Source organism: Rhizoctonia solani, chromosome 13, assembly GCF_016906535.1.
Source record: "Rhizoctonia solani chromosome 13, complete sequence".
Classification (NCBI taxonomy): Eukaryota; Fungi; Basidiomycota; class Agaricomycetes; order Cantharellales; family Ceratobasidiaceae; genus Rhizoctonia; species Rhizoctonia solani.
Genome location: NC_057382.1, coordinates 88,046 through 108,959, shown reverse-complemented (window position 1 = coordinate 108,959; position 20,914 = coordinate 88,046). Strand labels below are relative to the sequence as shown.

General features: G+C 48.3%; 6 protein-coding genes across 6 annotated transcripts; 2 read left to right on the top strand and 4 right to left on the bottom strand.

The window, feature by feature from the left end:
- Nucleotides 1-1,242: 1,242 nt before the first annotated feature.
- Nucleotides 1,243-3,413, bottom strand: RhiXN_06906 (uncharacterized protein; the record flags this gene model as incomplete). Its single annotated transcript, XM_043326722.1, has 7 exons — nucleotides 1,243-1,307; nucleotides 1,364-1,861; nucleotides 1,916-2,383; nucleotides 2,433-2,649; nucleotides 2,704-2,802; nucleotides 2,864-2,986; nucleotides 3,045-3,413. The coding sequence occupies 7 exons, from the start codon at nucleotides 3,411-3,413 to the stop codon at nucleotides 1,243-1,245; spliced, it is 1,839 nt and encodes a 612-aa protein (XP_043185194.1).
- Nucleotides 3,414-5,049: 1,636 nt separating this feature from the next.
- Nucleotides 5,050-6,334, bottom strand: RhiXN_06905 (uncharacterized protein; the record flags this gene model as incomplete). The annotated part of the gene is made up of 3 exons (XM_043326721.1): nucleotides 5,050-5,271; nucleotides 5,990-6,135; nucleotides 6,193-6,334. The coding sequence occupies 3 exons, from the start codon at nucleotides 6,332-6,334 to the stop codon at nucleotides 5,050-5,052; spliced, it is 510 nt and encodes a 169-aa protein (XP_043185193.1).
- A 615-nt stretch (nucleotides 6,335-6,949) lies between these two features.
- RhiXN_06904 (Transposase family tnp2) lies at nucleotides 6,950-10,340 on the bottom strand (the record flags this gene model as incomplete). The annotated part of the gene is made up of 7 exons (XM_043326720.1): nucleotides 6,950-7,296; nucleotides 7,364-7,685; nucleotides 7,731-7,978; nucleotides 8,024-8,355; nucleotides 8,411-8,623; nucleotides 8,684-9,719; nucleotides 9,998-10,340. The coding sequence occupies 7 exons, from the start codon at nucleotides 10,338-10,340 to the stop codon at nucleotides 6,950-6,952; spliced, it is 2,841 nt and encodes a 946-aa protein (XP_043185192.1).
- Nucleotides 10,341-11,052: 712 nt separating this feature from the next.
- On the top strand, nucleotides 11,053-13,115 carry RhiXN_06903 (uncharacterized protein; the record flags this gene model as incomplete). The annotated part of the gene is made up of 9 exons (XM_043326719.1): nucleotides 11,053-11,122; nucleotides 11,176-11,348; nucleotides 11,414-11,509; nucleotides 11,597-11,726; nucleotides 11,776-12,080; nucleotides 12,130-12,492; nucleotides 12,549-12,674; nucleotides 12,729-13,033; nucleotides 13,085-13,115. The coding sequence occupies 9 exons, from the start codon at nucleotides 11,053-11,055 to the stop codon at nucleotides 13,113-13,115; spliced, it is 1,599 nt and encodes a 532-aa protein (XP_043185191.1).
- A 941-nt stretch (nucleotides 13,116-14,056) lies between these two features.
- RhiXN_06902 (uncharacterized protein) lies at nucleotides 14,057-14,593 on the bottom strand (the record flags this gene model as incomplete). The annotated part of the gene is made up of 3 exons (XM_043326718.1): nucleotides 14,057-14,188; nucleotides 14,249-14,394; nucleotides 14,452-14,593. 3 exons carry the CDS (start codon nucleotides 14,591-14,593, stop codon nucleotides 14,057-14,059), a joined length of 420 nt encoding a protein of 139 aa, XP_043185190.1.
- Nucleotides 14,594-15,350: 757 nt separating this feature from the next.
- On the top strand, nucleotides 15,351-20,910 carry RhiXN_06901 (uncharacterized protein; the record flags this gene model as incomplete). The annotated part of the gene is made up of 6 exons (XM_043326717.1): nucleotides 15,351-15,492; nucleotides 15,550-15,695; nucleotides 15,756-15,886; nucleotides 18,763-18,838; nucleotides 18,926-18,984; nucleotides 19,041-20,910. The coding sequence occupies 6 exons, from the start codon at nucleotides 15,351-15,353 to the stop codon at nucleotides 20,908-20,910; spliced, it is 2,424 nt and encodes an 807-aa protein (XP_043185189.1).
- Nucleotides 20,911-20,914: the final 4 nt, after the last annotated feature.

The following is a 20,914-nucleotide window of genomic DNA, read 5'->3' as shown; positions in this document are numbered from 1 at the left end:
TGATGTATGTGAGTCGAGTTATTGAAAAGGGGTCGTTCTTAATGTGTATGATTGTATGAATGAATAAAAAACATTCAAGCGAAGAGAGATGGCGTTGGAGTCGCCCTAAGCGCCCCCTATATATACACAAGTAAGAAAACCGAGTCATACATTGAATCAGAACATCCACATGGTATTAATATACGCGATTGGTCGCATATAGTTGACTCGCGCGCTCGTATTGACTCTTATATGCTCGCACATTCGATATGACTTGTATCTAAGTATTTCAATGCGAGTGGCATCCGGCCCTTATCCATTTAGTAAACCGACTAACGTCTATTCTTTGTCTACACTTGTTCGCCATAGGCTTATATTATTATATCGAGTCGTGATTTAAAACGATAAGAAGCGCAAGCAGGTATGAAACGCTGGCCCACAGACGCTTGAATACTGGAAAAGCAGAGTATATTATCTAGGTAAAGGAGGCATTCCTAGCGCATGCTACCCTGGCTCAGTATACTGAAATACATCAATAAAGCAACCAGGTAACTAGTATGAATGAATTTCACACCCAATGCGATTGAACAAGAAGCATATAATGTATTTTGGCCAAAAACCAGACCAAGTGCACGTGTGACTCTACACTACCTGCGTGAAAATGGGCGTATAATTGGTGTCTGCAGGAAGCTTATAAACGTAAAAAAAAAGAGACTCTCGGTGATGACCAAGTCGAGTCACTGACCTTTATTTAGTGAATGTCATCGTTGTATATGAACTAAACAGCCGTTTATTATAACATTGATGCGGAGTCGGTCTTAGAAAAGGCCCTTAAAAGGTGAAACCTGCGATCTAAGCCGCTGGCCCCGAAAACATGACGCATATATTTTGCTTTGGTGTTTGAAACAGGTGGTGTGATACCAATTAAAATAGTTCTATAAAGAATCCAAGCGAGAAGTCGCCAGCTCAACAAGCTAGCACAAGGACCGTGGGCATGGAGATACGAACCCTTGGGATTTGGCCATTAATATTCCTTTATCCGGAAAGATTAAAACTTTCGTTGCTCATACTCAGCTTTATATCAATATCCCAGTTGTACTACTTCAATACCGAGCTCAAGGTATTTGTCACTTAAATGGGTGAGTAGTTGCATTTCAAGTTTGTTTGATAAAAATCGTATACACATGGGCTGACCACAGTACCAAACGGTAACCCCGCGTCCATATGGAACACTAAACGAAGTCCAATCACCTGGCTATAGTTTCAAGCAGGCGCAGATGCCTCGGCCGTTGGCGTTGCGTTACCAGAAGAGCCACGTCCGCGGTAACCTGAAGGAGACCAGCGATTTAGTATAAAGAATTATTCAAGAGGACAGTATACGTACCACTTCCACCACGACCTTCTCCCCTTCCACGATAACCTCCACCGCGACCGCGACCACCTTCGCCTTCTCCGCTACTATATCCTCCTCGACCGCGTCCACGATAACCTCCTTCACCCTCTCCACGGTACCCACCACGCACCTCTCCTTCTCCACGATAGCCGCCACGTCCTTCCCCATCTCCGCGATAGCCACCACGTCCTTCTCCATCTCCACGATATCCACCACGTCCCTCACCATCCCCACGGAACCCACTTCCTCGCCCACGACCACCTTCGCCACGGAAAGCGCCGCGTCCACGGTATCCACCCTCTCCTCCACGCCCTCCACGTCCACGATTAAAGGACCCACGCTGTGCGTGTCCACGACGAGCGGGGATGGCGGTGAATCCGTCGTCGTCGATCGTGACACTCTTCCCTGCAGGAGCAGACGTAGGGACTGAGGCAGTAGTAGGCGCTGCTTGGGCAACAGGGGTTGCTGTTCCCGAGCCACCAAATGTAGCTATATAAAATAGTATTAATTACTGGGAGTATGTTTCGCCTGAAGATGCTTTACCTTGAAGTCCACCAAGGTCTGGCAATTCATCGCCCTCATCCCCAGTTGCAGCCCAGTCAAGTGGTGCTCCACCAGCGACATCGGCGCCGGCGGCAGCGCCCCATGTATCGACAACGTCCTCCTTGACTTCTTCTTGAACGGCTTCAGCCTCTTCGGCCACTTCCTCGCTGTGTACGGGTTCGCCTGTGGGAGGAACAGATACCCATTCCTGCGATTCGCTCATAGCAGCTGGAGCCTCAAGTTCAGACTCTTGCATAAAGTGGAATCCGCCACCTGTTGACTGAGGAACGAAGCCGAGAACAACTGGCTCAGATGATTCAGGCTCATCCTGGGGCTCCTCAGGTGCTGGTGGCTCGGGTTGGACCTCATGCGTGGTTGTGGTCGGGTCGAGGGGAATGGATGGGTCGGGGATAGGAGTGGGTGGTCGAGGAGCAACAAATTGGCTAGTTATCTCAATGAGACGAGAATCTAAACATAATGTAAGTAGAGTATACAACCGTAAAGCCGGAACACACACATTCAACATCCTCCCAGCTTCCAGCGCCTGATAAGAATCCTTTTACGATTTCTTCCACGTGACCAACAGGAGGATGAGCGAGAATTACCTCGCCTGCACTGAGAATCGCGTTTCGTTCGGGATCGGATATTGAGAGATCGGTAGGAGTGGAGTGCGTGAGGAGGTTACGGAGGGCGAGGAAGGAAAGCAGTGACGTAATTCGTGGGAGAAGCGAAGCCTGCACAAATTGATTCCATACTCATGTCCAAATCAAGCACTCGCGCAAACGTACCTCGGCTTGCTGAGAGGCCTCAGCAACTCGTTGGTCTGCGAGTTTTTGCTGCTCGATCCGCTCCTGATTCCGAGTACGATGAGCGCTAATCTCAAGTCCCTGAAATTAATATCGGTTACTTCTCTGTCAACCACATGTATCCAGGTACCGATATGCGCACCTCCGCCGTTTTCTTGATGCTTTCCAGTTCCTTCAAGCCTGCCTCAATCAACGGGAGCCCAGCAATTGCAGCTTTCTGATCCTCGTTCAGCTCTTTCTGCTCCTTGTATTCTTTCACTCGTTGCTATATAGTATCATTGTAAATAGGCATTGCATAAGCGCCAAGCGCATCGAGTGCTTACCGCTTTCTTGCCCAATGCCTTGATGCGCTTCGAGATCGCGTCTACAACCAAGCTTTTTTCGGAATCGAACTCGTGGGTCGGCTCATCTGCCTCGGTATGATCGCCAGTATCACCACCACCACTCGACGGAGGCGGAGGGTTTGCCAACAACGATGGATCGACTTTGCCCGCCTTCACCTCTTCCGCATCCGGCGCATGGTCCGAGAGTGCAGCTTCATGTGCCGCAATGACCAAGCTCTTTGCTCCAGACTTGGTCTTTTTTCTCGATTTCTTTGATATACTTGATGGAGGCGGGGCTCCGGGTACGTAACGCGGTTGTGGAACAGTTGTCGAAGGGGGAGCTGCAGGTGCTTGCTCTGTAGACGCCATTTCAATTCGTTTCTGAAAATCCGTATATGCTACTTATGAGAATCGAGTCTTCAACGCGTGCGTGTTTTTCTCACTCACCTTGTTTTGTGTACTTCGCGGTTTGATGATCGTCTCCGGAGGCAAAACGAAATTTGTCCTGTGTCGTACCACAAGCGCCGCATGACACGTGACATGGTTGGAGCAGAGGAAGATCGCACCATGGAGCGTATAGTTGGTTTCGGTAGCCTGATTGTCCGCAGGAGTAGTCGTATGACCCGCCCTTACATTACTGCTGGGTAATCGATCAATATTGGGCCCACGCGAGCAGCCGGTTTGGAAAGCATCCAGCACTAATGAAGAGCGGGGTGGACTAGTACGAAAAGGCCAATACGTAGAGGTGGATCAACAAGTGGAGAAAAGCTTAACTGGAAAGATGTACGGTGAAAATCACTTGACTGAGTAATTTCCTTATTAAATATTAAAGCGTTACAGCGCAAACCGCATGTGAACCGTCGTTCCCAAATGACGAGCTATTCACAGAGCTCTAGAGGAGCTCGAGACTATTGAATGTGTACAACAGTTCCCGAATAGACCCTACGTGTGAATATTTATCGAGCATAAGAGAACGCTCTAGTTGTTTATATTTGTGTAATCGATTCAGTCCGTATACATGCGCAACATGTGCCCAGTGGTACCGGTTAAACGTGGAACGGCTCGGCGATTTCTATGGGATGTATAAGGAGTGTTATTTGAACTCATATCTTCTCCATTTTTCACCATTTCCACTACGTATACCACCCTCACTCTCATTCATACCCAGAAATTACTTGGAACTAGGCTAATATAGAATTCTATTGTAAATACTGCGTTTTTGTATCAAGCACGACGCTCAAAGGAAGTCACTTTAGGCCTAAGGGACAAGCTCTAGTTGTTATAGGTTTAAAATTCTCAGATACTATGGTATAACAAAATCCCAAGCTTTGGTATATCTGTAAAAATATACCATTTCAGCATCCAGATTACCCGAATACCACTGCTTCGGCACGCCTTCCTCAATGAGTCCTATTCAATTTCAAAGAGGTTGTACCCATCACATAGACCGAAAGTCGGTTTGCGTTGACCTTTCTGTTGAGCTCAACGGCCCCCAGCCGCTCGTGCTCGTCTGTAAGGTAGTTACCCGGCATATCTCTGTCGCTTTATTGATTCCCTTCTTACACTCTGTACCTCTCGATGTTTACTACTGCGCGCTCTGCCGTCTTAACGACAGCTCTGTTCTTTCTCTGACACGAATGAGTATTTAAACCGCATGCACGAGCCGTATATAGATACATCATCTCATATCAATTTACATACCGTTATTAAAGCTTCTTAGTTTAGTTACACGCATATATCTATCCTATCCGCCTCTTAATCACACGCTTACACGCGTCAAAGCTTGCATACTTACCTTGAGGCCGTGTTCACCATCCTCAACATTTTCAGTCCAACTTTCACTTAAAGCACTATCCTCGTTTTGAGTATGTTAGTCTGCGCAGTAAGTAAATCATGATATGACTCGCCGTATTAATGTTCTACACTATATCTCCTTGCTCCTTTCCTGTATCAACTATGTATATGATGGTTGATTCTTAAGGTTATCAAAGTCCGCATAGTAAATCTACTTATGGCCGACTGTGACAGGTGAAAGGTCCGGGCGGTGCGTGGTGCAGGAATTGACGAATTCCAGAAATTGGGAGAACGGGGGTAATTGCGAAAGGAGAAGGTCCGAGGCGGAGTCGAGACGAGGAGAGGCGAACGGAAAAACGAGCAGAGACGAGCCGAGAGAGGAGAGCGAAGTAAGCGTGGGTAGGACAACTTTAGCGGACGGGAAGGCGTCGGACTAACCGTTCCGTCCAATAACGCGTGCTTACTGAGACGGTCAGAATGGCAAATGAGGCGCGTATCATTAGTAACGTGGCACAAAGCCGGTAACTGTATGGTATTTAAAAACGAGAGAAACAAACGGAAAGCTCAGTCGTGCGTAGATAATGGCCGCGACGACTGAGTTTCGGCTACAAACGAAAGTGTTCTTATACTAAGGAAAGGAAAGGCAAGGCACGAACATAGGGAAAATCCAATTAAAGTAAAATATATACGCGATAAGCGCCGGCTCCGACTGCCAGGTGCCCGTCATCTGTGACACAACCGGCCTCTGGCCGGTCGTTACACGGGCCAAGGGGTTCGAAGCGGCTCTCACAGTAAACATTGACGATTTATAAGCGCCAGTATTCGTACGCGTATGCGTATGGCCATCAATACCATTGAGACCAGTATTGTGCTTGCACAGTACCTACAGTTTTTGAGTAATATACTTATTTTATAATTATATATCTCCCCGTTCTCAAAGGACTATAAGAAGAAAATTTTAATAATACTCAACGGAAGACAAAGATCTTCTATAAGTCCGAGGGTTGTATCCAGTCTTTGACTGAGCAACGCTCCAATCACCCTTCCCTTGGTTAAATTTCTTTGGTCTTATTCTATCACTGTATGCTACTACCTATTGATTACACTGAATCACTACGACAGTTGTTGAAATCCACCGCACAAGCACTCACCGTTCCTGCGGTAGCCTGATCTGGATTGCCTATGGTGACAATCGCGTACTTTCCACCCGTACGAAGGCTATAACGAATTGATGAACCAATTAACATATAATCAAAATTGCTATAGAATATTTGGCCAGCGAACGGGTGTAAGTCACCTGAAGTCAAAATGTAAGAAGTAAACTCCCAGTTTACAGACTAGCAACTTAACCTACCACCCGGATCGTTATCGGTTTTGAATGTGCACGTTCCTCTAGAACCAAAATTCATCACGACGTTGATTAGATTATCGTCATCATCATAAGTGATGGTAGCAGGGGCGCAAAAGTAGTTGTCAGTGGTAAAGATCGAAGACATTTGAAACGCAAAAAGAGAGAGAAGATGGTCGTGGCGATAGCATACTAAATATTCTAGGTGTAGCGCTAAATACTTAGGTGAACATTTCAAATGCACCGTACTTACCTTTCCAAAAGAATTTCTTCAGGAACGATACAGAGGAAGAATTTTTAAGCCTTTCAAAGCATCTTGACCTGACCGATGAGTGCCTAGAACATATGACACTTGTCGTCTATCTGGTGCCGGTGCCGGGAACTGTAACGAAGGTAATTTAGTGCTAGGTAATATTTGAATTTGGCAGCCTGGAGTGCCTGGTTTGTGGCAGGTTCCTTGATTCGACGGATTCTGATCCTCACCGACCCCGCAGTAGCCGGCACGGCTTCTCTGTTTCATTTAGCGCCAAGGCCAATTTGATTACAAAACGGACTATCCATTGGCCGCTAGACCACCGCTCATATTATAAAAGTAGACCACCCAGTATTATCTGGGAGCACATGCATTGGGTGATCAATGGAATATGTATAATTATGCTATTTAGTCTACCTCAGCATGACTTGGGTAAGCATTGATTATTGTAGGATCGGAAGTCACCGTGTACCCAAAAGGTACGGAGAGTTCGACCCCGGGGGTCGGACACTAGGAAAAACCGGACCCCGGCGCCGGGGGGTTATTTCGGATGGGGTTCGGCTTTTTAAATCCGAACCCCCTCGAGGGTCGGACTTTTTCTCGAGGGTCGGATGTCTGTAATCCCCAGGGGTCGGAATTTCTCGAGGGGTCGGATTTCTGCTCGGGGGTCGGGTTCTTGGGTTTTTTAGGGGTCGGACATTTTCGGAGGGGCCGGATTCGTGGCCGGGGGTCGGATTTACATTCTTCGTCGGGGGTCGGGCTTATTTGAGGGGTTCGGATTTGAGCACTGGGGTCGGATGCGTGAATGAGGGTCGGATTTCCAGGCGATTGCTCATCCAGCGCGTAGCAAGTGTAAACTAGGTCAAAATCATATTAATACCAATTATATACCTCATACAAAATCCAAGTGTGCCAAATCCGAACTCCTATCAATGATCCACCAACGCTTGTTGTCTTGAATTCGTCCAATAGCACACTGTATGGTTAGGGCGTCGACCACTTCCCCACTTCCCAACTTTCCCTCGTACCATGTGACCCTGTATTCGTAAGCATCTTCAATAACCACTGGTGCCTCCAAGATGAACGCGAGAATGAGATATTTTGATCCATCCTTTGACGGATTGACGACACTTTCGGGCTTTAGGGGCAACTTAAACAAATATTGAAGCTGACCATAATAAGAAGTTGGGACGAAGTCGGGTGTTGCTCTTGGAAGATGAGCAAGTCGATCGGCCAGCAGTTCATACTAGACTTATTGAGTCAATATTAATATATATAAACTAAAACATACCCGAACAAATGATGCGTCGCGGCCGTCCCATCGTAGCTTATGGTAGCCTCGTGCTTGAATCAAGTTGCCTCCCTGGGTGATTCGCATTCGGCCCCATTGTTGGAGGGTATCGGGAATCAGCTCTAGAGCTAATTTCTTTCCAATTCGTACTTCATAGGTGGTTGCCAAGTACTTGGAGATCTGTGCGCGTAGTTCAGGAGTTACAGTGAGCGCCTCGGCCCAGGGGGTTAGGAATATTCGGTTGGGATCTAGACATAATTAGTTAACATTGAAACAATAAATGATAAACATACAGTTTTCGAATTTATCACCTTCCCTCATCTCAGTCTTCAAGTCCTCCTCGGTTGATGCTCGGGTTTGCCCGAAGCTGATCATATTGCGTAAGTCGTATATTTCGCGAATGATACAAAGCTGAGCGACATCGCAAACGCGCCGAGCAATGTTCGCGTAAGGAAATCGCCGGCTTTTCACCGAGGCCCCAATGAAGCTACAGTATTGCTCCATAGGGAATGCCCAGTAGCCAGGTAGGGGCCCAAGACGCTCGATTGAGTCCACGATATGAAGCAAATAGTGTATATTTGTTGTACACACTTGTATGCGCTCTGGATCGTGCTGGTAGTAGATCCTATTACATAGTTGATATACCATCCAATATGTATATACGCGCAAGCATTACTTACTGTTCGAAATCCTCCACCCACTCAATGAAGCCTCGACGAATCGCCGGGAGCTCAGAGCGGTCGACGGCGTGGTCGGTGCATTTGTTCATTAGGTTGACTAGACAAACAAAATGAATATAATACCTCAAGTCCATAAAGCGACGGCGCAGTAAATTTGGGGCCGCGTGGGTTGCCCAGCGAGACCAAGATTCAGCAGTAAAATGTGAGCGATTTCTGAAATGAGGAATAGGACAGCCGAAAGAAGAAGGTGTCGAACGCGAAGAATCAACACACATGTCCCCCATAGAATTCCAGACAAGCGCGTTGATCAAGTAATCCTCAAATCCAGAATCAATTCCATTGAATTTTTCGCGCCATAAGTCTGCAAGCTGAGGGATCAAGTTTATCCACACAAGATGCATAGCTTCGACGGGGAACGAGTCGGGGATCCGGATCGACGAGAGTTTAGCCAACAACGTCACACCCTTGATGCCGCAATCAGTTGCTAAGTCGGCCCGTACAGTGTCGTTTGGAGCTCGGAGGACATCGTATCCATCTTTAAGGCACTCCTCGTGAGTGCGGAGTGGGAGTTCGTAGGGGTCAAGTCCGGTGTCGTCTGAACGATGGAGTGGGCAATACAGATGGGATGCGTTCTTGGCTGTGCGACCAAGAATACTCATAATCTTGCATAAGCGACAAGGGAAGCGGCCATTATGGCCTACAAACTCCATCAATTTTGCAATTGCCGGTAAGTCTCCAAACGCCGCAAGAATATGCGCACGAAGAGCAAAAACCTCTTCGTTAACCACATCTACGGCCTCAACACCTCGAGACAGCTCCACAAGTTCGTCGATTAGCGGCTGGAGGAAGGAGTTGAGGTCTTTGGGGGAGTGGGGACCAGGAATAACGCCGGTGCATATCATGTTGGAGAGGTGTGTTCGGATTTCGGGGGGGAAGTTGTAGATAATAATAAGTATTGGCCAACATGAATGATTTTGTCGCTTAAATGGGCCCATGCCGTCCAGTGCGATTGCCAGCGCAAGCTCTTGAAAGTCCTCGAAATGTCGGTATGGCTGTTCAACTCCATCGACAACCACGCGCGTAGCGCATAATAGTTCATAGAGTACGGCGTCAAATACATCCCGGACGTGTGTTCCACTCCGCTGGAATTCAGACCAATATAGCATTTTTAAGAATGTTGCTCGGTTCCGAAAGAGTGCTCGCAGCTGGGGGATAAGTGGAATATGTTGGAAAATGGAATATGGACGTCCAGAAGGGTCAAGGCGAGGGGAATGACAGTAAGGGCAATCGTTGAGATTGGCAAGATATCCTGCGTAGCAAACGCATGAGTTCTTGCAGCAGTGGTATTTAACTGGTTTCAGTGCCGATAACGCAAGCATTCGAGTTCTAATAGACTTAAGACTCGGGATTTTAGTTTTGGTTTCAGACCGACAGTAAGTTCTTCGCATTGCTTCATGTGTACGTACAGCAGTCTTCTCCCTAAAAAAAATTAAAGTCCCGGATGGTATCTAGATCATCCGGGCCAATAGTTGTTCGAGCTGAAGCGCATATAAGATAAATGCAGAGCAAATCAAACAAAATACGTACCCAGTTTAGCAACCTTGACCAACAATTGCTCCCGAATGAACGATTCGGGCGGTAATCCATATGTCGCAGGGTCGTATTCCACGTTGTCCACATCCGCCGACTCATCCGAGTCACTTCCTCCAAGCTCCAACGAATCCAATGGCGTCTTTGAGGTATGTGTGCTGTGTGAACGAGAGCCTTCGGAGCGAAGCTCTTGATCTCCCAAGTCGAGCGGGCTGCGTGCTCGCATGACCTGTTCCCAAATATGGGTTAGGTTGAGTTCAGGTATGGTCTCGAGCTCCGAATGATACGGTTCTGTATCATGGTCTATATCTTCGGGCTCGGGGGGGAAAAGGTCCGGCATGGGGATTGGCTGGGGCTGCATAACTGGGATGGGGGAGAATTCGCTCGGTGTGCGTTGATGGATTCCCGGCTTGAATGCCGGCGTAAGCGTTGTCTGTATAGTAGATTAAATGAATCTTAATTAGCATATAACAAGATTAAATTATTACTTACCGAAGCTTCTCAGTGCTAGGTCTCCTCCTTGGCTTGCCTAGAGGTTTGCGAACTGGCCTAGGCATCCCCTCTCGAACCCGTTGGTGAGACTTGAATGTCTCAGTGGTTACATAATTTCGACAGCAACCGCACCATACTTTCCGCTTATCAACCATTTATGACGATAACTGAGGACGGACTGGGGGTAGGGAGCGAACAAAACTTTTGTCCAAGGGCTAAGCGCCGTCGGCTGACATAAGCGTCGGGGGGACTTGAGCGTCGGTCGACGTCCTGCCTCCCTTCCTCCCAACCATCACCAGCACACTCCCTCTCCCCCATCCTCTCTCGTTTGACTGAATACATAAAATCGTATAATCTGGTAAATATTTATCCGAGTTCCTGTTACCTATTGCTGACAATCTACCAACTTTCGCGATGAAATTCCACCCGCGCATTCATTTCGCAAATTTCACTCCAAGCCCACGAAAATTGTTCATCTATTCATCTAAAGCCTTATAAAGTGAGTAATAACACAATACTCTCTTGTTTCCACGTATTTGACGTGTCTTAACTCGTTCGCAATGCTAGGTATGGTCAATAGTGTCTCCAGCGCCACGGCGCCTGTCGGCGGCACAGCCACAGATCTACCTGGTAAATGATCGAGATTTCATTTGATTGTCGATCGCTGATAAATCTCTTATCAGCGCGGTACCTAAAGGGGGGAAAATTTGTAAAGATTACCTTCCCCAATGGTACCCAGAAAACCGTCCCGACCATCGAAAAACCGCAGAACATCAAGAAGTGCAAGGGGTTAGAAGGGTACATGGATTTTGGCGTTGGAAAGACATTCCCCCATGGGATGTGGTTAGATATCAAGGTAAGTCTCAAACGCATTTATTTGCTTTCTTTGTATTTTTAGCACTACGCTGATTTTGTACTTAGGCCAAATTTCGAAACGACTTGGCAAGTATGCTCGGGAATGTTGGAGTTACCTGGGAGCTAGTCCCTTACAACGTTCGGGCTGCCGTCCTTGTCTCTGTGAGTTTTATCTTATTTTATTTTATCTTCATTTTTTTTCTCTATCACACAACGTTTTGCTAATATGAACGATTGCTTTTTTTACAGACTAAGGCCGCATACCCGGTCCTCTACCGCTTCCCAGAGGACTGGGCTGGGAAAGCCTTGATGAAGACCATATGCAAAAACAAGCGTGACACCAAGGCGAATAAGCAAGGGCGGCTACGCGGAGGGAAGAGTAAGTCGGAATTGTGCTCACTCGATCGTGTATTAATTTGGTTTGTTAGATGCCAATACAAACGCCCCTCTCCAAAGCGCCGAGGAAGATCCCGCCGAAGAAGAGCCCGCCGAAGAAGAGCCCGTCGAGGAAGAGCCCGTCGAAGAAGAGCCCGTCGAGGAAGAGCCCGTCGAAGAAGAGCCCGTCGAGGAAGAGCCCGCCGAAGAAGAGCCCGCCGAAGAAGAGCCCGTCGAGGAGGACCCCGTGGCCGAAGAACTTGTGGATGAAGAACCTGCCGGTACCATTGGACCCGACATAGACGAGGATGATGTCGGAGTGCGGGTGAGCTCAACGAGGACCGCAGATCTAGGAAAGGTACGTTTCGATCATATTTTTATTCTAGTTTCTTTTCTAATACAACTAGAAGCGCTGCCGTATTGAGGATTCCGATAGCGAGGATGAACCAGAGGTCAAGCGATCTGTATCCAAGACTCGCACCTTGACTCCGGCCCCGACTCCCACGTCCGACGCTCCAGTGCTCAAGCCCTCTGCTCGCGCATCCAAATCTTCCTCTTGCACGCATAAGCCTGCTGCGTCCAATACTCCCGCGACCAAGGCCAAGACCCCCACTGCTGCCGCCATTGCCAAGTCCGCCAAATCCTTGCCCATATCGAAGCCATCCCCGCCTCCAAAGGTGCCTCCGGCTACTGTGAAAAAGGCAGGCATCGGTAAGACTACCAATCGAACGGCACCGATCACCAAGTCCACCAATACAGGTGCATCGCCAGTAAGCATACTGTATATGCTCGTTCTTACACACTAACATTTACTAACGGTCTATAGAGTCTCAAGAGGAAGGCTCAACCTGAACCTGGCCCCGGTGTGGAATCCAACCTTGAAACCGCAACCAAACCAGCAAAACCCCCGCCGACCAAGCGCCAAAAGGGCAGCGTACATACCAAAGGGAAAGTAAGTTAACTTTCTTCTTGAGCACGAAAAACTCTCACTGGAGATTGACGCAAGGTGTCCGGGCGCTCAAACTCTTGGGCGCAGAACTGCCAAGACGAAGTCTCGCAGCTGGAGAGTGCGAGTGCGAAGACAAAGAAGAAATCCACTGCTGTAGCCTCCACCTCTGCCTCGATTTCAACTAAAGTCACGGCGGCTTTGAATACTGCCGTTGCTCCTGTCTCCGAGCCATCTGACTCAGTGCCGAAGCCCCGCATTCGTCCGAAGCCCCGCCCACCACCACAAGATTTGTCGGCTACGACTTCACACGCAGCCAAGTCGGAAATGGTTAACGAATTCGATTTGAGCAAGACCGTTCCGATGTAAGAGACTTAGAACATCGGCTTTCGGGTACTAACATAGTATTCTTGCAGGAAAACGCGAGCCGCGGCCAAAAAGAAATAACCGAGGCCGGTTCGCGACTCGCTCTCGATTATTCATTTTTTCTCTTTCTCGCTGTTTCGTTACTTGTTCGTGTCTTGGACCTCGACTCTATGTGTCTCGAACTCGCTGTACATTTTTGGTGATTTCATGTATCCTTTTCCCCTGCTTCTGTTGTTTCTCAGTTTCCCGGCACCATGTATCTCCGCACCCCAGGATAGGCTTGTTCGAACCCAGGGGTCGGGTTTGTATTATTGCATCGGACCGTGTATATTAAAATTTAGTATATTATCCGAGCATTACAGTATAAATCGCACCCCGGGTTCGGATACCAGCTGGGTATCCGAACCTCGGCGGCGGATTATGAGTATTCATGAGCGCTAGAACAGCGCCAGGGTCCGGACAATTACCGTGCTAAATAGCCGGCCCCCGGGTCCGGATATTCTTGGGGTCGGATTTTGCCAAAGGTCCGAACCCAAGGGTGGGTTTTCTACTTAAGAGACATCCGTACCCTAGGGCTCGGACTTTAGGGCTCGGACTGTCCGTACCTTTGGGGTATACGGTGAGTGTGACTATAGAATACATAAGAAAACTAGCTTGAAAGTTGAAAGTGAGCAATTCTACAAAATTTTATCCTATTATGATATTGCTGTTAGTGAATAAACGTAGACCATCAAGAAGCGAGTCTATAGCCTGAAGCATAGAGCGGTCCCAGTATGCCATCGGGTCCCAAATGCATATGCGAGACTTGTGTTATTATTCTTTTATCAGATATTTTAAGGTTCTTCAGATAGTTAGATATAGCTGTGTTGATTGCCAAGTCCGCGATTATTATGTCACGTACTGCCGTACCAAGCATTCACAGAACACTGCGCCGTTGAAAGACAAAGAGCAATATATTACAGGGTAACTAATCCGACAATACATGGAAGCATACACAGCTTGCTCAAAGTACCGCAAGCCCACTAGTAGTCGTCTCCTGCCGACGACGCAGGCGCCTTGGGACTCCGACGCCCGGCCTTTACTTGCGCCAGAGTCCAGTCGCCTTCGCCCTCGTTCGACTTCTTCCCTACGATCCTCTCGTTGTAGGCAGCAACCTGCGAGTCCAAAACACCGATCAATCACCCATCGAGCTATACACTCTGGCGAACACGTACCACTGCCGTGGTGGGCTGATCCTCGTCGCCGATCGTTACGACGGCATACTTTCCGCCGGTGCGAAGCTTGTATCCGACACCCTGTGTGGTGTCAAGAGTGGCCAGGTCGTTGTAGAAGATCTGACCGGCGAACGGGTGAAGATTCCCTGAGTGCGAGTCCGACATCAGATCTAGATGAAAAAAGCTGGGGCAAAATGACTGACCAGAGGGGATGTTGTCAGTCTTGTAAGTGTATGTTCCCTTGGGACCAAGGTTCATCACGACGTTGATGAGGTTATCGTCATCATCGTAGGTGATGGTTGCGGGGGCACAGGTGTAACCGGCGATGGCGAAGATGGAAGACATTGTGTTTGTACAGGGGAGTGAGAGGAGTTGTGATGCTGTGATGCTGAGAACCGAGCAGCAGCAGAGCGTGTTATATACGAGAGGACAGATGATGGTGCTCGTATGATAGATAATTTATTTTCCGTATGGAGGCTCTGCTAGGCACGCATGGGCGCATTCTGTTGTTCTTCGGAAGTTCAAAGTGCGGAAAAGTTTTTGTACCTAATGCCGGCGCCGGTAACTGTACTTGGGACCACTAAAGATGCAGTAGGTGCCTGGTCCTTGACAAGACGCTGGACATAGCGCTTTGATGAGATCAGCAGAGTCCCAAGAGAAGGCAGGAAGTAATGTCAACTTGTCAGCATCTAATGTCGTGGATAGGATCATATAGGCGCTGGGATCAACCAGTTACCGGTCTCGGCTTCCCTAATTGGCAGACACATGCACAGCCACCCGCTCAGCTAAGTTCAATAAACAATCAGGCACGGTTGTTCAGTATGAACAACCACCGAGCACGAGTTGCCGAGGTCGGCTCCATATGTGCGACAACACTTCCGCCTTCCCCAAGATGTAAACGATCCGGTTGGCTTGACAGGTGTACTTGCGAGCCCGAAGAACAGAATGCGCCCATGCGTGCCTAGCAGAGCCTCCATACGGAAAATAAATTATCTATCATACGAGCACCATCATCTGTCCTCTCGTATATAACACGCTCTGCTGCTGCTCGGTTCTCAGCATCACAGCATCACAACTCCTCTCACTCCCCTGTACAAACACAATGTCTTCCATCTTCGCCATCGCCGGTTACACCTGTGCCCCCGCAACCATCACCTACGATGATGACGATAACCTCATCAACGTCGTGATGAACCTTGGTCCCAAGGGAACATACACTTACAAGACTGACAACATCCCCTCTGGTCAGTCATTTTGCCCCAGCTTTTTTCATCTAGATCTGATGTCGGACTCGCACTCAGGGAATCTTCACCCGTTCGCCGGTCAGATCTTCTACAACGACCTGGCCACTCTTGACACCACACAGGGTGTCGGATACAAGCTTCGCACCGGCGGAAAGTATGCCGTCGTAACGATCGGCGACGAGGATCAGCCCACCACGGCAGTGGTACGTGTTCGCCAGAGTGTATAGCTCGATGGGTGATTGATCGGTGTTTTGGACTCGCAGGTTGCTGCCTACAACGAGAGGATCGTAGGGAAGAAGTCGAACGAGGGCGAAGGCGACTGGACTCTGGCGCAAGTAAAGGCCGGGCGTCGGAGTCCCAAGGCGCCTGCGTCGTCGGCAGGAGACGACTACTAGTGGGCTTGCGGTACTTTGAGCAAGCTGTGTATGCTTCCATGTATTGTCGGATTAGTTACCCTGTAATATATTGCTCTTTGTCTTTCGCCTAATGCTTCTATACGCTTGCTTTGGTCTATATATCCCTCAGGTCTCAAGGGCCGTCATGGTAACGGCACCTGTTCTCAATGATTCAACCGTACTAAATGATCAGCAAGTATACACAATCAACGTGTGATCATTCAGGGTAATTAATAATCACGTGATTACATGAGGCACCGGCCATTCTCTGAGCAGGCATAGCGTGTTTTCGTCCACTGCCAGCGTCCTCGAGAGTCACGAGATTGTCATCAAACTCGACATAAAGATATTCGTTTGGTATTGAGCTTTATTCTCGCCCTACACCCTCCTATCGTAGTGGCTTCGAAAGCATATCTTCAATTCTCAAGTCCGTGGCCTCTGACTTCAGCATAAGGCTGGGCTTATTCTAAGCCTGTTTTTGACGGTTACAAAGAGTGCTGAGTTAGCAAGTAACTCAAAAAATGACTACAGTACATGACTTGACTGACAATCACCCTATCATGGATACTGAATATACTTGGTTGGGCGAACCAACCGCAGGCCTAGGATTCGGACTATGGATGCGCTTGTCTCTGGCACTACGTATACTGTACGTCATATGGCCAGTACGTCAATTGCGTACTTGAAATGCCGTGTTTGATAGCGTTTGTCTCAATGGATACAGATGTATCTAATCATCAATCGTGGATATCATGGACAGTTCTGCTGATCTATGGTCTATGATCTATGGTCTGATCAATTTCTTCTGACAGCTCAACAATCGCCTCCAAATGACAACATGAGCCCTCAACTTTACGGCATTTTCTATCAATTTGGCTACTGATGTTTCTTCCGTCTGATATCCTATCTAACCTTCAAGTGGTTCTCATAATGTTAATTCAAGATCTAGGGCTAATTAACTCTACGCTTATCAAAACGTCGCACGTCTTCTTGGCATGTTTTCTTGGCTCCAGCAATACACAGACTCTAAGTAGCTCTTGGAAAACCTTGCTTAGCCTCAAGTCAATCACAGGTCTGAGGTTTACGTCTATTGGAGCTCCTTAATTTAAATGATCATCTGATTCTCATTGATGATTTATCCCGATTACACTTACTATATAACCTTGTGTACACATAATTTCTACGCTGGGAACTTCGGCCAATAAACACAAACCCATATCCGAGCCCTTTGATCTGAGCGCAGAGCACAATTAGCCCGTTTCGTTACTAGCTAATATACTCAGGTGCAGGTTCCACGTGGGTGAACTGGGTGCGGGTTAGAATGTGCTGCTACCGAAGACTCGGAGTAGATCAGCCACTATGACTGACATTTTCCTCTATCATACAATGGCAAAATGAAACACTTTACTTGCATCATTCCTCATCCCGCTCACTGGAGAGGTTTTTTTTTAGATATGGGACACTTTAAGCGCTCTAATATCCCGATCTCACCTCAATGTATGCGATTGTTAGTCAGTGTACCCGAATCCGTGGATACTATTCTGTGATGTTGATACGTGTCATGCGCCTTACTGGCAGACCAAGAGTGTTCTACAAGATAGCAGTTGATTGGTTTTCGTTAAATTCTCATTTTTTGGCGTATCTTCTTCGTGACACTGCATGTCAACTTTTGGTTGTTCATGCCAGTGTGTTATCATAAAAAGTCATTCCGATGATCATAGCGCTTGGCTAAGCCTGTGAGAAATCGGATCCTTCTCAAACCACGAGGCCAAGGTAACTCATGCTAACGCGCTGCCCCAAATGATGGCTAACTTCCTTGAAAGGTATGTTATAATTTCATCTTAATGAATGTCGTGATGTAAAAGCAACCCTTCCTAGGATACCACACTTCTCCACTTCACGTGCCAACGGGCATTTCGGTGTTATTTCATTCAACAGATACCCATTTTAGTGAGCCTCTTATCCCATAATTGGTCTTATGGCGGCACAGATGCCACAGATGGCAACGTGACCGAGTTCGTCCTCGAAAATCGTGTTCGGATCTTTGGGGCTGTATCGGAGATCGGTATGAGCCCGATACGGGAATATCAAATTAATTACCATGTTGGATTGTGGGAATCCTTGGTGGGATATCTTCTCAAGAAGGTCTGACTGATCAGATGAAAAGATCAACTCGTATATGCCTTGGATATAATTACCTATGCACACACACGCTACTATATATATGGAGACTGATATAATGCTTTTATGAGACAACCAAGCATAGTGTATGAGCGTTATTTATTGTCTACGCATGCATAGTGATGCACAATTTAAATATGGTAGGTAAGTACCAAACTTCTTCATAACCGAGATCACCGGTGATAAATCAAGGGGACAACAAACAATACCGCGCAGAAACTTGTATCTATGCAGCTTTACTCATAAGAGAAGCCATGGGAGGAGCTGAGTCGGGTAGATAGCGTGGTCGAGTGGATGTAGTGGAGTTAATTCATCATGGGTGATTAATTTGAGAGCTATAATGGGTGGCTGTGTGCAGATCAAAATAGCGGCTGTGTCAAAACAAACATACCTTTTCCGATAACCCCACGTCACCGAAGCATCAGGCTGAACCCTTGGCGGCGGTACACTTCGGCTTGACAACCAGCCTCTATTTAGCCGTAGGTCTGTCCATATCATGTTATCCAGTTCTCCCACCTCCATCCAACACCAACCAGACACGCGTCAGGCTCGCAGTCTCTCGTGTATATTTCGGCCATAAATCCATATTATCTGTGGGCGATTAGATCAACTTCCTCGAGAATTGATTGAGTAAGGATTCGCGTGTTCGAACATCGAATTTTGCTGACTTTACCCGCCTTCTGCGAACCAACAGCACTGCAATGCCCACACTTCCCTTTCTAGGAGCATACGACAGCCTGGAAAGACGTTCTGGAAGCCAGGAAGCGCCGGTGAGCACAACTGATATACACGGACTGGCTTAAGTTGATCGACTCGGATATCACTTCCCATCGTCCATGTCCATTTAATCTTACCAGATTCCCAGACAACTCAATGGGTTAAATGCTCGCGCGATCGGAAGTATAACTGATTCAACGTGAGTTTATTATTTGGCTATTTAATTCATCCCATCGGTTTAAACTTTGTCTTTAGATCCCGGAGTTTGATAATAGTAGGAATTACTTGCGGAACTCTTGCAGCTGTTGTTCTACTCGGAATCATAGTATATCTCGTTATACGAAATCGCCGCAAATCCCAGAGCGAGATACAGCATCGTCGGCATCGCAATTCTGTTCCAGTTTCTTCCCGCATTCGAAATGGCTACACTCGCACTAGAGGGTCAAGCAACTCGACAGCAACATCTGGGGAGCGCTCAATGGGAGAGGTACCTCAAGGCTACTTCAAGTCTTGGTCCTCGCGTTCAAAAAATGCTTATTTAAGCCTGCCACTTATGGGAATGACTTCGTCAGAAAATCTCGCACAAAGTCATAGTCAGCCACAGGGACAACTCTATGATCCCGAGTCAGCAACAGGTCTTCCTGCACCGTCCAAAAATAAATCGAGAAAGTCGACCCGAGAACGTCTACGCCTGGACACTTCCATTCTGGCCCCATCTCCTAGACTGAGCAACATCCCTTCTCCTCAAAAGCACATGTCCAGCCCCAGACACCGTTCGTCATCCCTCATGAAAAGCGCAACTACCCCGCCCCCTCTTGCAAAATACTTCACTCAATCGCCCAAGCCGAATGCCGGCGGCCAGCCCATCCGCCCCCATGCTGAACTTCGGGTAGGCGACACTCCCGTGGATATCAATCGACGCTCACGTGGTGGTGCGTCAGGCTTCGCCGGACTGGGCTCGTTTGTTCCCCCACCGCCACCTTCTTGGGCTTCGATCTGGCCGACCGAGAGTGGGTGGACTGGGCCTGGAGGAGAGCCCAGTATTCGTGATGAAGATTTTGGATCAGATTCGGGAGAGGATTGTGACGAAAAGAAACCCAGGACGGATTCATCCGGGGACGATTTTGACCCAGAAAACCTACGACTAGATCACTCGGATGGGGAGGACGAGGGCGATTCCAAAGTACAATATGCCATGGATAAACGGACAAGGAACGGCACACCTGAACCATTCAGGTTAACTCCGATGGCACTACAGGGCAATGGAAACCCCCGGGGGAGCATGGACGACGTGAGCACGCCCTTGTCCGAGGGGATTACATCTCAATTCCCCATGTCATCTCCCCGTACTATCCCAGTGGAATTAAAATCCCCTACTCTCGATCTTCAGGACGACTTTACTACCCATACAGACCAAGGCCAATCTCTTGCCCGCACAGCAACCGGGCGATTAACGCTTGCATTCGGATCCAAGTCTACGCTCTCGGAGAAGGCTCAACGCTCGAATACGAAGTCGTCGTCTCGCTCGGGCAGGACAACCCGATCGAGTCCTTCCAAGACACATAGTCGTAATGCATCATCAACTCATTTATCCGTTGCCCGTTCGGGCACTCGGGTGACCCGCTCAAGCACTGTGCGCACCGAAAGGAGTGATTGGACCGACCCTCCTGAAACTCCCGTCTCGACTATCAGCGGTCATGTCATGTCCGCTCTCACAGGGCACGTAACCACCCCCTTGCTGCGTAGTATGGATTCGTTGAGAAGGGCTGGGTCCGAATATTTTAGGCAACGCGGGAATGACGGCGGCGCTCCGGAGCCGCCGATGCCTAGTCTCCCTGTTTCTGGGGTGCCTCATCCCTCGGGATCAAGCCCGAGGTCTGTTTCTGTGAGAAAGCTGCCTGATGTACCACCCGTTCCTCCCATCCCTCAACGGTATGCAACCGAGCCCCGGCCACTACCGGTCCCTGAACCTCTCAGTTCTCTACTTCCGGCGCCCCCCATTCCACGATCAGCGTCTCTAAAGGTGGACCTCGATGAAAAGGAGAGTGCACCCACTCATCCTCTATCGATGGGAGCCACCCCATCAGGTATACGACCACTTCCTGTTCTTCCTGTCACCCAATGAGCCT